General features: G+C 41.9%; 1 protein-coding gene across 3 annotated transcripts in view; it reads right to left on the reverse strand.

Moving 5' to 3' along the window:
- Positions 1–8201: 8201 nt before the first annotated feature.
- OSBPL10 (oxysterol binding protein like 10) overlaps positions 8202–16707 on the reverse strand; it is a 292615-nt gene continuing 284109 nt past the window's right edge. For all 3 annotated transcript variants that reach the window (XM_019664512.1, XM_019664513.1, XM_019664514.1), the window contains exons 10-12: positions 14624–14806; positions 11875–12028; positions 8202–9547 (exon numbers count right to left, since the gene is read on the reverse strand). In XM_019664512.1, coding sequence (XP_019520057.1) covers positions 9503–9547; positions 11875–12028; positions 14624–14806 — 382 coding nt within the window. In that variant the 3' untranslated portion in view covers positions 8202–9502. The remainder of the gene's footprint in view (positions 9548–11874; positions 12029–14623; positions 14807–16707) is intronic.

Raw genomic sequence — 16707 nt, forward strand, 5'->3', positions numbered from 1 at the left:
TACTGGCCACCCTGACCTCTCTTCACCAGTGACGCGTTCTCTCCCCTCAGAAAAACGTTTAATCCATTAGTACACTGCCGTTTTCTTCATGGCATTATCCCCATAAACTTGGACTAACATGTCCCTGATTTCACTTCCACTCTTGCGAAGTTTAACAAGAAATTTAATGTTTGTTCTTTGCTCTAATTCAAGCTCAGACATTCTCACGATGGCACACAAAAACACACAACAATAATGAACACCACTCAGCAAGACACCGCCACGTGTCGACACGAACACAGCTGTGAGACACTGATACACCAAGGTTATGAAACGACCGAGCTGTTTGTGCAGGGCTGCCAATGTAAGCGCAGGGTGGCAAGTTTGTGAACTTGTCAGACGTTGTATGCCTTAGCGTACACAAAACAAACAGCTCTGTAACCACAATCCAGGTCAAGAGAACAGAACAGTGCTGGTACTTCAGCAGCTTCTTCATGCCCCCTCCTGGTCACTGGCCTCTCCCACTTCCCGTCCAGAAGGTAATCATGGCCTTGCTGTTAAGGTAATTAGTTTGATTTCTCCTTTTAACACAAGTATTTCTCTCCATACATATTTAATTGCACCTTCTTTCAACAATATAAATGGAATTAAAGTATGTATTTTTTGTATCTAGCTTCAGTTCTTGTGAAATTTCATCAAGAATATTGGATGAACAAACAATAAGTTTGTTTTTATTGATATGTACGACTATCTGTATATACCAGGGGTGCCAAAAAAATGTATACAAGTGGCCACTTTGGTCAACGTTGCTCAAGCAGTAGTTCGCTGTAATCAGAAGTATCTGGGTGCTGATGGTAACCACTAAGCATGTCTTGTAATTGCAGAAGTCAAATGTGACTTGTATTCATCTTTTATTATCGGTATATATTATTACAATTTTAATAGTTTTTTCCTTTCTTAAAATGTGTATACACTTTATTGGCACTCTGTGTGCAGTATTCCCCCATATGGTGTCTCCCTGGCCCTCTTCCTCTCTCTCCCCCTCCCCACATGCCCCATTCTATTGTTGATGTATATTTGCATTGTTTCTAATTTGAGGATATTACAAATAATGCTATAGGAATATTTTACATCTCTCTCGGAGCTTATGTGCATACATTTTTGTGCATATTTATCCTAATAAAGTAGAATTGCTAGGTAGAATATGAAGGTTTTTGTTACTCCCAGATCCTAATCAGTCCTTGTCAATCTTCAATTTTGCCTTTCTGGTGGATGAATAATGATTTCTTATTGTGTTTAATTTGCTTTTCCCAGGTTTACCAATGAGATTGGCCATTTGGAAATCCTCTTTTTATACAGCTTTGGTTCTATCCCATTTTTCTGTTGGTTTTTCTTTTTTAAATTTATTAGTAAGAGTTCTTTATATATCCTGTATATAAGCGCTTCATCATTACAAAATGCCTGGAATTCATTATTTTAATGTCTTCTTTTTCAATCTCTTGTGTGCCTAAAGCTTTCTGTGCCCTATTTAAAAATTCTTTTCCTATTCTGAGGTGTGAATAGTCTCTTAAATTCTTTTCCAGAAAATGTGTTTTATCTTTTACACTTAGCTGAGAAATTCATTTGTTGAGTATGGTGTAAATTGTTTTTTGTTTGGGGTTTTGTTTTGCGTGTCCATGCACCATTTATGGAGAAGACCATCTGTTTCCTATAGCTGTGCAGTAGTCCTGCTTTAAACCAAGTGTCCACATGAGTCTGTTTCTTGACTCTTGTATTTTATAGAGTGCTTAGCTTTGTGTGTTGACTTAATAGAACTTGAAGATAATTAAGATAATGGTCTCCCATCCCCACTTTGTTTAAAATTCTCTTGGCTGTTTATGTCCCTTTGCTTTTTCATATAAATTTTAGAACTAAGTTGTCAGTTACATCAAAAAAAGAAACCTTTTTGGACTTCTAACTGGGCGTTGAAACTATATTTGGGGAAAATTAGCACCTTTAAAATATTGTCTTCTATCTGTGGACATGGCATATCCTTCTATTTATATTGGTCTAGGTCATCTTTAATTTGTTTTATATTTTTAAAATAGGTCTTACAATTTTTATTGTAATTTTGATACAAGGTATGTTATTTTTGATAAATACTGTCTTATAAAATTTTATTTTCCAATTGTCAGTAATATAGAAAATTTGGTTTTATGTCAACATTGTACTCGACAATCTTAAACTCATTCTGATAATTCAGATTATTTATTATAAACTTGCCATCATAATTGGGGAATAATGGTAGTTTTATTTCTTTGTTACTAATATATATATATATTTAATTTTCTAGCTTTTGCTGCACTGTTTAGGATATCCAGTAATGTACTTCATAGAAAAGGTAACATCCTTGTCTTGTTCCCTGTCTCACAGGAAATTTTTGATAATTCTTTAAGTTTACATTTTCTATAGATATCTTTGATCAGATTGAGAACATATTTTTCCCAGTTATGAATTTTTATCATGAGTTTTATTAAGTTTGGTTTTTTTTTTTCATTTATTGAGATGATTCTGATTTTTCTCCTTTACTGTTAATATAGTGAATTACAGAGACTTTTTGTTCACAGTATAAACTAAATTTGGATTCCTGGAATAATGATCAATGTTTGATAAGAGTTTGCTGGTATAAACCATTTAGGCCTAGATTTTTCTTTGTGCAAAGGTTTTTAATTACAGATTCAGTTATTTTATAGGCACAGGATTGTTTGATTTTTCTATTATGTCAGTTTTGGTAAGTCTTTTTTTTTAAGAAATTTGTCCATTTAATCTAAATTTTGAAGTAGATTAATGTAAAATTGTTGCTAATATCACTTACTGGTTTTTTTAATGTGTGCTGTTCCCTCCTAAGATTTGTTTTCTTTTTTTCTTCTTGCATCCCTGTTTCTGTTTCTGTCTCTTCTCCCTCATTGCCTTGCTCCTCATTTTCATTCACAGTTTTTATCAGTTTTCTTAGCTTTTTTTTTTCTTTCTGACACTAGCTTATGGCTTTGTTGACACTTTCTACAGTATGTTTTTTATTTCATTAATTTGTGTTAATTTCTTTGGGGGAGAGGTGTTCTTTTTAACTTGAGTGTGTTGATTTCTTTTCCTAATATATGAATTTAAAGTTACACATTTACTCCATATACTTGATATATATAGTATGGTAATTATATACACCAATAACAATTTGTTATCATTATCAAGTATTATATACTGTAGATATACATATGCACAGTATATAGCACATATAATAGTATGTGCTATACTTCTGTATGACTGGCAGAGCTGTATGTTTTACTCCAGTATCACCACAAACACATGAATAATGTGTTATGCTATGACATTATGAGGGCTACAGTGTTACTAAGTGATACACATTTTTCAACTCCATTATAATCTTATGGGACCACGATCGCACTCATTGACATTGTTATGCAGCTCATGACTGTACAATATAGACAAAAGTAAATAAGATAACCAAAATGTAGCACTACAAAAAATGAGAACTATATACAAAGGAAGACAATAATGGAGGAAATGAGGGACAGTGAATCTGTAAGACACACAAAAAGCAAATAAAATGGCACAAGTCCTTTCAGCAATTACCTTTAATGTAAATGGATGAAATTGCCCTATCAGAAGACAAACTTAAGTTTCCAAAATGGATTTAGAAACAGGATCCAAATATATACTGTCTACAAAAGGCTCACTTTAGATCTAAGGACACGTTCAAAGTGAAAGGATGTGAAAAATATTCCATGCATTAATAACCAAAGAGAGCGTGGATGGCTATTCTAATATCAGACAAAATAAACTACTAAGTCAAAAACTTAAAAGATACAACAATGGTATGTTGGTAAAACAATCAATTTGCTGAGTAGATATAAACATACATGCATCAAACATCAGAGCTGCAAAATATATGAAGCAAACACAGAATTTAAGGGAGAAATACTTCACTAAGAATAGAAGGCCTCAATACCCCACTAATAATAATGGATAAAGCAACTCAACAGGATCAAATAAGGAAATAGAAGACTTAGAGCTATAGGCCAACTAGACTTATATTTATACAGATCCCTCCAACAGCAAAATACATATTTTTCTCAAGTCTGCATGAAATATTTCTCCCAGATAGACCCTATAGTAACCTGAAAACAAGTCAATAAATTTTAAGATTGAAATCATACAAAGTATCTCTTCCAATCAAGGCAATGAAACTAGAATCAACAGCAAAAGTAAAACTGGGAAATCCACACATATATGGAAATTAAATGTATGGGATGCTGTGAAAACAGTGTTAAGAGGAAATATACAGCTGTAAACACATTTGTAAAGAAACCTAACTTTGAACCTTAAGGAACTTAAAATAAAAAATTAAACAACAAACCCATAGCTAGCAGCAAACAGAAGGAAACAGTAGATTAGAGCAGAGAGAAATAAAATACAGAACACAAAAATAGAGAAAAAAAAATGAAACCATGAGTGAGTTCTTCAAAAAGATCAACAAAATTGACAAGCCTTCATTTGGAGTAAGAAAAGTCAAATGAAAGTGGGGACTTTACTACCAATTTTGTAGAAATGAATTACAAGAGTACTATGAACAATTGTATAGCAACGAATTGGATAACCTAAATGAAAATCACAAATTCCTAGAAACACAACTTACCAAGACTAAATCATGAACAGAAAATATGAAGACCTATAACTGGAAGATTGGATCAGTAGTGAAAATACCTTCCCACCAAAGAAAGGCCAAGGACCAGATCACTTCACTGGTGAATTTCACCACCCATTTCAAAAAGAACACCAGTCCTCAAACTCTTCCAAAACATTGAAGGGAGAACACTTCCTCTTTCTATGAGGCCAGTATTACCCTGATACCTAAGCTAGGGAAAGACACTACAGAACAATATCCCTTAAGAATATTGATGCAAAAATCTTCAATACAATAGCAAAAGAAATTCAACAGCATAGTAAAAAGATTATAGGGGTAGCCAGTTAGCTCAGGTGGTTAGAGTGCAGTGCTTATCACACCAAGGTTGCTGGCTCGATCCCCACATGGGCCACAGAGCTGCGCCCTCCACAACTAGATTGAAGACAACTACCTGACTTGGATCTGATGGTCCTAAAAAAACACAGTTTCCCAATAAAATCCTTTAAAAAAAAAAGGGGGGGGTTATAAACAATGATCAAATGGGATTTATTCTTGGAGTGCAAGGACGGTTTGACATACAAAATCAATGTAATATACCACACATTAACAGAACAAAGGGGAGAAAACACATGATCATCTAAATAGATGCAGAAAAAGCATTTGACAAAATTCAACACCCTTTCATGATAAAAACAACAACTAGGAATACAAGGAAACTTTGATGCAACGTAAAGACCACATGAAAATGCCACAGTTAACATACACAATGATGAAAGCTTAAAAGTTTTTCCACTAAGATCAAGATAAGACAGGACACCAGCTTTGCCACTCATTCAAGTACTGGCAGGTCTAGCAAGAAAGCATCCAAATTGGAAAGAGAAAAATTATCTCTGTTCACAGTGATACGGTCTCATATCTGGAAATCCCTAAAAATTACACACAAAATTGTTAGAACTAATCCAGCAAAGTTACAGGATACAAAATTAACACATAAAAATCAGTTGTTTATACTAACTGAACAATCCAAAAAGGAAATCAAGAAAACAATTCCATTTGTAGTAACATCACAAAAAGAAAAATACTTAGAAATAAACAAACTGAGGTGAAAAACTTGTATACTGAAAACTACAAAATATTCCTGAAAGAAATGGAAGATAATTTAAATAAGTGGAAAGAAATCCTGCATTCATGGATAACATGTTAAGATAACAATAATACCATGGTAATTATACAACAGAGTCAGTGCAAAATCTATCAAAATTCCAAGGATGTTTTTAGCAAAAATAGAACATTCTATCCTAAAATTCACACGGAATCTCAAGGGACCCCTAGTAGCCAAAACAATCTTGAAAGTTGAAAGTCTCCCTTCCTGATTTCAAAATTTACTACAAAGTAATCAAAACAGTGTGGTACTGGCATACAGACATAGACCAATAGAATAGAAATAGCCCAGGAATAAACCTTTGCACAGATAGTCAAATGATTTTTGATAAGGTGCCAAGACCATTCTATGGGGGAAAACTTTTTTTTTAACAAATTGGCCTAGGAAATCCAAACAGGATGACTATATGCAAAATAATAAAGTTGGACGCTTACCAAACACAATATACAAAAATTTTAAATGGATCACAAACAAACATAAGAGCTAAAACTATAAAACTCTTGGAAGAAACCATAGGGCGAAAGCTCTATGAAATTAGATTTGGCAATGATTTCTTGGATATCACAACAAAAGCACAAACTACAAAAGAAAAATAGAGAAACTGGACTTCATTTAAATTAAATACTTTTGTACATCAGGATACTGTCAGCAGTGAAAAGACAACCCACAGAATGGGAAAATATTTGCAAAACATGATAAAGGATTAATATCCAGAATGTATAAATAACTCCTTCAACTCAACACATAAAACAACCCAATTAGAAAATGAGCAAAAAATTTGGAATAGATGTTCCTCCAAAGAAGATATACAAATGGCCAGTAAACACTTAAGATGCTCAACACTTAATCATTAGGAAAATGCAAATCAAAACCACAATAAGATAGCACTTCATACCCATTAGGATGGTTATTATAAAACCAAACCAAAAAATAAATAAAAGGCAGAAAATAAGTGTTGGGGAGGACGAGAAATTCAAACCCTTGTACATTGCTGATGGGATTGCAAAATGGTGTGGTCACTGTGGAAACTGGCACGTCCTTAAAAAATTAAAAATAGAGTTTTCATATGATGTGGTACTTCTACTTCTGGGTATATATCTCCAAAAGTATGAAAGCAGTGACTTAGAGATACTTGTACTCCCATGTTCATAGCAGCATTAGTCACAATAGCCAAAAGATGGAAACAACGCAAATATTCATCTAGGGGTAAACAGATAAAAGTGCTATGTGTACGTACACACACACACACACACACACACACACACAAAATGGAATATCATTCAGCCTTAAAAAGGAAATTCTGATGAAACTTGAACACATGCTAAAGTGAAATAAGCCAGACATGAAAAGACAAGTATAGTATCATTCCACTTACATGAAGTACTTAAGAGTAGTCAAATCATAAAAGCACAAACTAGAACAGCTGCAGTGAGTGGGGTGGAATGGGGAGTTACTGCCTAATGGATACCGAGTTTGGGCAGGTAGAACTCAGCAAAAAATAAGTAGAGCAACTCCTAACAACTTGGATTGACCTATAAACAAAATAACTCAAATCAGCAAACTGATGTAATTCCATTTGTACAAGGTCCAAAAATTAGCAAAGCCAAGCATGCTCTTTAGAAATACACAGATAGTATGCATGAACACAGGAAAAGAAGACCAAAACTCAAAGGATGATCACTCCAGGAGCCAGGACAGTGGTGGTGTCACCTCTGGGATCAAGGAGAGTGATACAGTTTCATAGGTGCACAAATGTGGCTTTTAAGGTACTAACAAACAGGTTTCTTTACTTAAGTAGTGACTACATGGGTGCTTATTGTTGGAACTGTAATGTTTTATGTAAATCTGTATTTGATATTTAACAATTTTGTAAAGGGCAATGAACCCACCCCTCCACCCCCCGACCCTGACAAAAGTGAACTTTCTCCATGTTTTACTTACCAGATGGTTTATACGTTGAAGTAAGACTGGAAAATCTAAAAACACCATAGTGATTACTTTTCAGTCTTCTCATTGAGGATTTTTTTTTTTCAAAATAGCATCTATTCTGCTTTCCCTTTCAGTAGTAGTTCCAAACACCTTATTTTCTCAGATATTTTAAGACTATAGCCCTAAACAGGCCTATGCTACAATTTTGCCTGGTAGTAACTTCTTATAAAATAAAACATTCACTGGATATGAGTTCAATGTTCTTATGAGCTTGTCAGAAAGTATCCATAAATAAGGATTATCTGGTAGATTTTTCAAAGTGTTTGCAACACTGTTTTGATGTAAATAGATTCCCGTTTACATCAAATTAATATCTAACCAATAAAATGTAAGCTCATTCAGAGCCACCAATTCCAACAGAACATTTGAATCCCTAATAAAACACAGACACAGATAGGTACAGTATTTAATCGAAATATATTTGTCTAATATCTACAAAGTGTGAACAATTGGTCTTAAGAAAGCAGACAAAAGGCACAAAATTAGTATTACTACAGAGAAGCATTCATGCTACTGGATTTTATAAATATTCTTAGAGTGGCACAGTAAAAAATAAATTAAGCATTGAGCAAAAATCAAATACATCATTTTTTTCCTTGCTTTATATTCTAGTCATGTCTTGACCTCATTTTTAAAGGCTGAGGACTGAAATTCAACTAAAACCATGGAACACTTACGCAGGCTTTATGGATGTTAATCACAGTGGTTTTCTTGCGGAGTTTGGATCAAACAATAGAGGTGCACTTAAAAAAAAAATCCACAGGAAATTCTTTTCTCTTTCCCAAAATGAAATACAAGATTGCGGCTGTGGTTGTGCACGTTTGTAAATGCACGCGTGTGGTTAACGTCTAAAGCCCTTTTTTCATCATAAAAGTAGTGAAGTCTCCATATGATTTGTTTTCTACTGTAAAAGCAGCTTCTGAAAAGTGTATGACCAGTGCTTTGAGCATGAGAAATCATCAGAAAGGTTTCGGGACAAGTAGATGGGAGGAAAATTCCAGAGGCGGGCCTGGCCCGAGGCTCTCCCAGAGGTGCTCCATCCTGGAAGGCTCTGGCATAAACCTTTAATATCTTCCTGCCCGTTCCCCATCCAGCAGGAAATAACAGTTCATCTTTTGTGAGTGTGGACAAACAAAACGCTGAAGTGTGGAGGGAGGTGGGATCACAATAATTCTGAAATGACAGCCACTTACATTTCTACTAGGAATGAGCCACTTTCTACCAGATGGACGTCAACTGGGCCATGCCAGTTCACTTTTGTTTTGACAGGAGTTGACTACATGAGAATACCTGTGTGAGTGCAAAACATTTTTGGCAAAGTGAAAAATAGAAAACGCCAAACCTCATTGATAAAAAGGAGCTCATAATTACCCACTTAAATCTTGGTAAGTGCAGTATTTACATGTGTAATAATTAATACCCAGCAGACATGTATATAATTCAAGTGTGTGAACACACAGTGTGCCGAGAGCTCACACACCTGTGTACACACACATGCCCCAGATGGCTCTTGAATAAATTCAATCCTAGAGTAGAGTTTGGGGGAGTGTTTTTCACAGTATATCACTTGTCTCTTGGGTACCATTTCTTGAATGATATCAAGAGGTCTCCGTGAACACCAGCAGAACTTCGATACTGTACCACTTTAATTCCTACAAAAACAGGCTTTTTCTGAAGGCTGCACCTCTGCCCCATCACTGTGCCTTCCAAAGGGGATTGAAGTAGACCCAGCCATCACCCTGGAAGAGAAGGAAGGAGACATGACATGGAGACTCCTCAGCAGGCAAAGGGGAGAAGCTAGGAGAGCCCCAGCCCGCGCGGCGGGAAGCAGCGCCAAGGCCGTGCTGGTGGCATCTGCCTTGTGTGTGTCACAGCCCTGCAAGGCCGCTAGTTCATCTTCCTGCCTCTGCCCAGCTGCCTTTTGCTGCTCATATGATCTTCGCGTCCTGGCATTTCAGGAGGACACCCCACAAAATGACCAAAATAACAGGAGAGGGGATTTGTTGGTTTACATCAAGGAAGATAACTTGGGAAGAAAAAAAAAGCCCCTTGAAATAGCAGGACAGGAGAAAAAGGGGGTGTTGGATGAACAGACAGGAGACAAACGGCAAAGGCCTGCATCTGAGAAACTTGCCCCAACCAGTGGTTTACAGCCCACCGTCCAGGCGCAGCCGCCCAGGCCAGGCTCCCCAGCAGGCGGCGCGCACACAGGAAATGACACCAATCAAGTATCATCAGTGAGGAAAAGGCAAAAATCAAAAGGGTGTACACAAGCCAGTGCTAGACTAGAAGGGAACACACTGAATGGGAACAATTCTGGGACGGGGGTGACTTTTATCCTTTACATATTCTCAAGCCTTCTGTTTCGAACATGATGGGTTTTCTAAATCCCAGCAGGAAGAATGAGTGAGTTTGGCTGTCATTTTGTGTTTTAATGTGCAGCTTTCCACAGAAGCCAGGCAAACTAGTCTGAGACCAGCTCCACGGCACAGAGGGACCCTAGGACTCTGTGATAGTTAATTTTGTGTGTCAACTACACTGGCCACAAGGTGCCCAGATTAAACATGACTTCGGGGTGTTTCTATGATGGTGTTATGGATGAGATTTGCGTTTGAATTGGTGCACTCAGCAAAGGGGAGTCCCCTCCCCAAGGGCCTAAAAAGAAAAAAAGGTGGAGGAAGGAAGAATTTGCCCTTTTTTTCTGCCTCACTCCTTCAGTTGGGACGTATCTCCTGCCCCTGAGCTGGGCTTTCCTGGTCCTCAGGCCGTCAGACTTGGACTGGATTGCACCATTGGCTTCCAGCTTGCAAACGGCAAGTCCTTTTTAGCCTCTGCAATCTTGCGAGCCAGTTCTTCATAATAAATCTATATGTACTTATGTCTCCTGTTGGTTCTGTTTCTGTTCTTCGTCTCTAGAGAACCCTGACTAATAGGGATTCACCTCACCTGGGCAAGACTGCCATGCCAGACAGGGTTCCCACTCAGTGTCCTAAAGGCAGAGTCTCCCCAAGCAGGCTGCCTGTCCCAACCAGCATCCAACCTTAGAGTCTCCATTCAGTGCACAGCCCTATTTCTGCCTCTGGGAGATAGTGGCTGCTGCCAGCTCCTGACCAGAGGTCACTACCTCACCCCACAGTCTTCTAGCGACACAGAGGAAGTCAGACATTAGCAGCACCTGAGCCAAAAAAAAGCCCAGACATAATTTCGATTGGCTCTCAGTGTTTACATTTTTTAAGATTACTTCACACCATGTGAATATCAGATTTCTCATAAAAATCCAGATATCTGGCTTCTCGTGAGGAGCTGGGCAATCGGTTTGTGATCACCTGGAAGTAAGCGGCACCCACACCCTTTGGCTGTGGACTCGCATCTGCCCCAGTCCTCGCCAGCCTGTTTCTCTCAGTGATGCCGCCAGGCTCCTGAGGGCCCTGCCTTAAGAACTGTGGCTCCTACACTTGCATGATTTCCAATTCTGTTCTCAGAAGGCTCCCTAATTGCTCCACAAGCCACTTCAAGAGCCTAAGGGACTCAGCTGAGCAGTGGCAGGCAGTCATGTGGATATTATTCTGCCTTCCAGGGTCACTTTCCTGGGTGACAGCAGAAGCATTTCAGGCACAGGACTCAACACTGGCCTGTCCCAGCATAGCCAACCCATGTGGCCCACAGGAGGCAAAGCTCTGAAAGGCAGCTCTCCATTAGGAAGGTTCCAGTCCACGCGGCGTGGAGCTGGGCTCTGAGGTGCTTCACGGCTGGCTTGTTGCTAATGATAAAGTAACAGGGGGTAAGAATGGTGGGTTTTGTTTGTTTTTAAGTAGGACAGCATCCAGGTCTGCAGTCCCATTCCTTGCCCTCCCTGGCAGGCTGATGGGCTTCTCTGGTGGAGGCTGCCAGAGGGACAGTGCCAGGCGCTCAGTTCTGCCCAAAGCTGGAGCCAGAGCTACGCTGCCCCAAATCTTCCCAGGACCTCCCCTGGCCTGGCCTCTTTCATCCAAAATGCTGCATTAGCCAGACAAATCCATGCGCCCCTCACTCAGGACAAGCGCCCAAGGGCGGACGGCGGAGTTACCTCCTGGATAAAGTACTTGGGCTGCCATGGGGTGCGGAGGGTTTCTCGTTTCCGTTCTTCCACCCGCTGCTTCTCCTCCAGGCGCCGCTTCTGCTCGGTGGCAGCGTCTATGTCCCCCAGCCGCAGGTACCGGGTCACCTCCTGCCAGAGGTTCCTGGGGATGCATGGAGGAGAGGAAATGGTCAGGCAGGGTCAGCAGCTGCTTCCTTGGAAGAAGGGGGCATCTGAGGAGGCCATCTGGAGGGGCAGCTCATTCTGGGCGCCTCAGCGGCCCCCAGAGCCAGGACCTGAACCCAGGGCACCAGGCTCCAAGTCCGTGCTGTGTGCATTCCTGTCCTGAGCAGCATGCCGCATCTCGGTGTCTAGGGACTGAATCTAATAATAATAGTAAGCAATGAATCTAGTAATAGTAGTAGTAGTAAGCAGTAGTAATAATACTACTACTTTAAACAACAATAATAGCAGACACTTATATGGCATTTACCATATTTCTAAGCATTTTACATATAAACTCATTTAATCATCAAAACAACCCCATGATATAGATGGTATGTTATCATCCCATTTTAAAGAGAAAAATAAGGTCCATAGAAGGGGAAGTGTCTTGCCCAAGGTCACCAAGCTGATAGATATGAACAATGGCTGCTTTCCCACAGGGAACCTGGTACTAGGAGTTACAGACCAGGGTGAACAGGTATGTGTGTTCGTCCTGCAGGCTCTGTCATCTCCCCCACGTCTACAGAAGGTGACTTCTCTGCCACATGCATTCATTATAGAAGGCCACCTGGGTTGCTCCTGTCCGATTTGCGGCTTTCCTCCTCGGGAATTTGCCAGGCCCACCCCTGATGCATACACACTCTTCTAGAGGGAGAGGAAAAGAACTGAGGTAGATGGAGCAGGACACCATCGCCCCTGCGCCTCCTCACTTAAATGCATCAGGACAAGTCGGGATGTCACAGAAAAGGAACCATCTGACCCAATTAGACTCTAGGCCAGGGAGCACTCCCACAGCCCGTGACCCTGGCCATGAGAGGGCCTCGCATAGCAGGCAGCCCTGAGTGTCGGGCAGGATCAGACTTGCTGCGAGCTAAGCAGGGACAATGAGCAGCCATTTCTGAAGAGGATCAGAGGAACTGACAAGGGTCGAGCCCCTACAAGCTCAGCCTGCCTACCAGACCGTCCCTGAGTCCCACCGAACCCAGACACCCAGAGAGAGGGAGGCTCTGCCGCCTCCTCTACCGCAGGAGGAATTTCTGGAACTGGGATATAAAGCCAGCTCTGACTGGCCTCACAGCCCTTGCTTTTCCTACTGTGCCCTGATAGCTGACTTAAGAGGGGGAAAAAAACTGGCCAAAAGGAAGGAAGGAGGGAAGGTAAACTGAGGGGCTGAGTGCTGGGTCATATCACAGTTTTTTTTATCACACGCACCATCAACACACACCTCGTGCTGAGGGAGGGGCCGGGTGCAAGGACATCCAGAGAGTGTGTGTGTGGGGGGGTGCTCTCAAGGGCAGGACCTCCCATGATAAGCTCTCATACAAGATAGTGGCCCCAAGTTTAGAGGACAGAGACCCCCCCCCCCAAGGACTGGAAAAAGGGAGGTGGGACAAGAATGGGCCCCAGATGAAGCACTCTGGCCAGACACACACACGGACCCAACCAAGAGCACTACGAGGGAGGGGAGGGGTTGAGGGCTTATCTGGGAATGGCTCTAAACTTCAAGCCAAGAAACAGCAGAAAGGTAAGGGAGCCTTCAGGTGGGCAGGGTAGGAGCAGGTCAGTGAGAAAAGCAAAAAGGAAGGCAAGGCGAGCCTCCCTGAGACGGCAAAGGGCCGGTGAGTGGCTGAGCCAGGGCGTGGCTGGCATCGCCGGATGCTGGCTCTGCCTGTACTCACCAGGGCCCTAATGGGGCAGTGGTTCTCCTCCAAGGAAGCTCCAATGGGGCCGGGGGGCCTCACCAGGACTGGCACCACTGTGAGGGCTGAGATAACTGGTCTAACTACTGGCCTAGCTAGCCATGCAGATGGCCCGTCCTTTGCCTCTGCAGGTAAGGCCTGGAAGACCCAGCAAGGTGAGTAGGCTCTGGTGCTCTGAGCAGCAAGGGACCAGCCACCCACCTCCCACGGCTGTTTCCTCTATGGAAAACGAGGTGGGATGGGCTCGATTGCCCTCTAGTTAACTCCATGGTGCAGTAACGTCTGCATATGTGTGACAAAAACAGGTAGCCCCCCTCTGTGTTACTCGGGTACCAGCCTCCATCCCCGCTCCAGGCTGAATTCTGAGTTCCCCGGGGTTAACTGAGGCAGCTAAGCCTTAATAAGGAGTAGCTAACCTATTCCATCCTTGAAAGAACACCACAAGGTAATCAGTTTTGTTTTCAACGACCAAGCCAGAAACAATAGCCACGCCATGATAGGAGAGCCAGAGTTCCTGACGGGGAAGGCTTCATCAGAGGCATTGTGGGCAAGGGGATGGATGGCTTTCCGTCCTGTCGCCCTCTGTCCCTTGTCCTGCTACTATCGCCCCATAGGCTGGGCTCCATACTCCACCCCGTAAGTGCAGAATAGAGACACTGAAAGCTACAACAGATCTACTCGTAAGTGACACACAATGGAAAATTCAAATAACAAATGAGAAGAACATGATTCCTGGGCCATTTCCATTAGCTGAGCTTTCTAAGGCTTCCTCGTTGTCCCCGAGGTTGAGCACTGAAGGCAGCTGAGCTGGAGAGAGACAGCCTGATCCGCACCTGGACTCCATGGGGCCCTGCTTCTCCAGAGGTCTGATCTTCTTAGGGTACACTGGCAGCGCGGCAGTGTCGATGACTCTGGTTTCTCCATTGCTGTAGGTGAATTCTAAAGTGCCATTCCACTCCCCGTGGGCTTTGCACACAATGGTGTTGGTTGGGTTGTGCTTCACTTCTGCCGTGACCCTGAATGAGTGAATGTGTCAAATGACATGCTTTGAGAGATTATCACAACAGAGACTGACTTCAAAAGGTAGACTCACATTTAAAGATGTATTTATTTATTTTTTGGAGGGGAGTTGGGGAGGAGGAATTGTTTTGGGCTGTTTTGCTCAAAGACTAGCTAGCCCTTAAAATGTGATCTACCGTGTTTCCCCGAAAATAAGACCTAACTGGAAAATCAGCCCTAGCATGATTTTTCAGGGCTCATAACATAAGCCCTACCCCCAACATAAGCCCCAGTTAAGATCATCAGCCAGACATAACTGTTTGAATAAATGCAGATTTTTGTACATGAATAAATTAATAAGTGTAGATTGCTGGAGCAAAAATTAATATAAGATCCGGTCTTATTTTGGGGGAAACACAGTAAAATCCTTGAACAGAAGAAGAAGGCATTGGTGGAAAATTGGCAAGAGTTTAATAAAGTCAGTAAATTAGTTAATGGTAATATAGCAATATTAATTTTAAGTTTTGGTAACATGCAAAGGTTATGTAAGTTGTTATCACTGGGGTGGAAATCCAGCAGTAAATTCAGTAAAAATAAAACAAAATATACCCTTTCCTCCCCCTCTGTCCCCAAACAGCATCTAATAGTGCTACAGTTTAACCACCAAAAGAGTGTGAGAGTGTAGGGAGAATTTTCAATCACTAAACAAGGTCACATCGTCCTGTGGGTCAAACATGGCTGCTCACATCCCACCAGAGATCGCACTGGACAAGGAGAGAAATGTTCACCACATGTTCTCCTGAACGAAGGCTGAGCAGAACCTAGCCTCTCAGCCTCGCACCAATACCTTCCAACTCACAGCAGCAGCTTGGAGGGACCACCTTCCCCCGGGCTTTAAAAGGGCCTTTGTGGAGATGTGTGACCTCTCGCTTCACCGTCCTGGACTGAGGGAGCTCCAAGTCTCCAGCTCTGGGTGAACGCAGACCCCAGCTCCATCTCTACCTTCGAGGCTTGTTGCAGCCAGAGGAACAGAGCAGAAACGGGGAAGCCTGCTCCAAGCAGCCAAGCACAGGAGCCAAGCTCCTCTCTTTCTAACGGCCCAGTTCAGGTTGGATTTAGAGATTTCAAACACAGTCCTGGAAGCTTCCTCCCTGGGCCTGAACACAGCCATGGTTTCTAGGTGGCGAGACAAAAGCTCTCCGGCGGCGTCAGGAACCTTCCAGGCTGCGCATGGTGGAAGAGTGTCAGTGGTGTGCTGGTAAAGGTTGAACAACTGGCTCTTCAGCAGGGAAAACACCTGATTTGTAGCATTTGCCAGTTTCTGTGTGGCCCCATCTTAGCTGATAGCAAGCTACCAACTTGGTATAAAGAGGCATGGAGCTGCGGAGAAGAGCACACGATCAGCCTGTCAGCCGGTGGGCCGGGCTCCGTCCGAAATGGCCACAGAGGGCGTCTGCTTTCCCAGGCCACACTCCGACATCCTCACGTGAATGTCATACAGGACACTTTCCAAGAAAAAAGGGCAGATGTGGGAGCTTGTTTATACAGTGATCGGCTTTTTATAACTGGAGCAATGAAACCAACGTTGTGCTTCTGCAAACAGCAGGATTTCTTAGGACTGAGCCTCCCCAGCTTCTAAAGGAAAGAAATGGTCCTGACCTCACAGCCGATACAGGATTCAGGACATTTAAGGGAAGCCAATACAGCATGAAATGGGGAGCTCGCAGGCAGTGTCTGAGCGAAGGTCAAATTGCTTCAGAGCAGAGAAACAAGCTGCAGCCTCAGAAGGGAGAGTTTATTGTAACAAAGTGCCTTTTATTCTCTTGTGTGTGTTGCCAGTACATCACCAAAGGATTTCACCATAAATGTACATGGTGGGGAGGGTTAAGAAAACTGCCATATGGGCCGGCCAAGTGGC

Source organism: Hipposideros armiger, unplaced genomic scaffold, assembly GCF_001890085.2.
Source record: "Hipposideros armiger isolate ML-2016 unplaced genomic scaffold, ASM189008v1 scaffold_424, whole genome shotgun sequence".
NCBI lineage: Eukaryota > Metazoa > Chordata > Mammalia > Chiroptera > Hipposideridae > Hipposideros > Hipposideros armiger.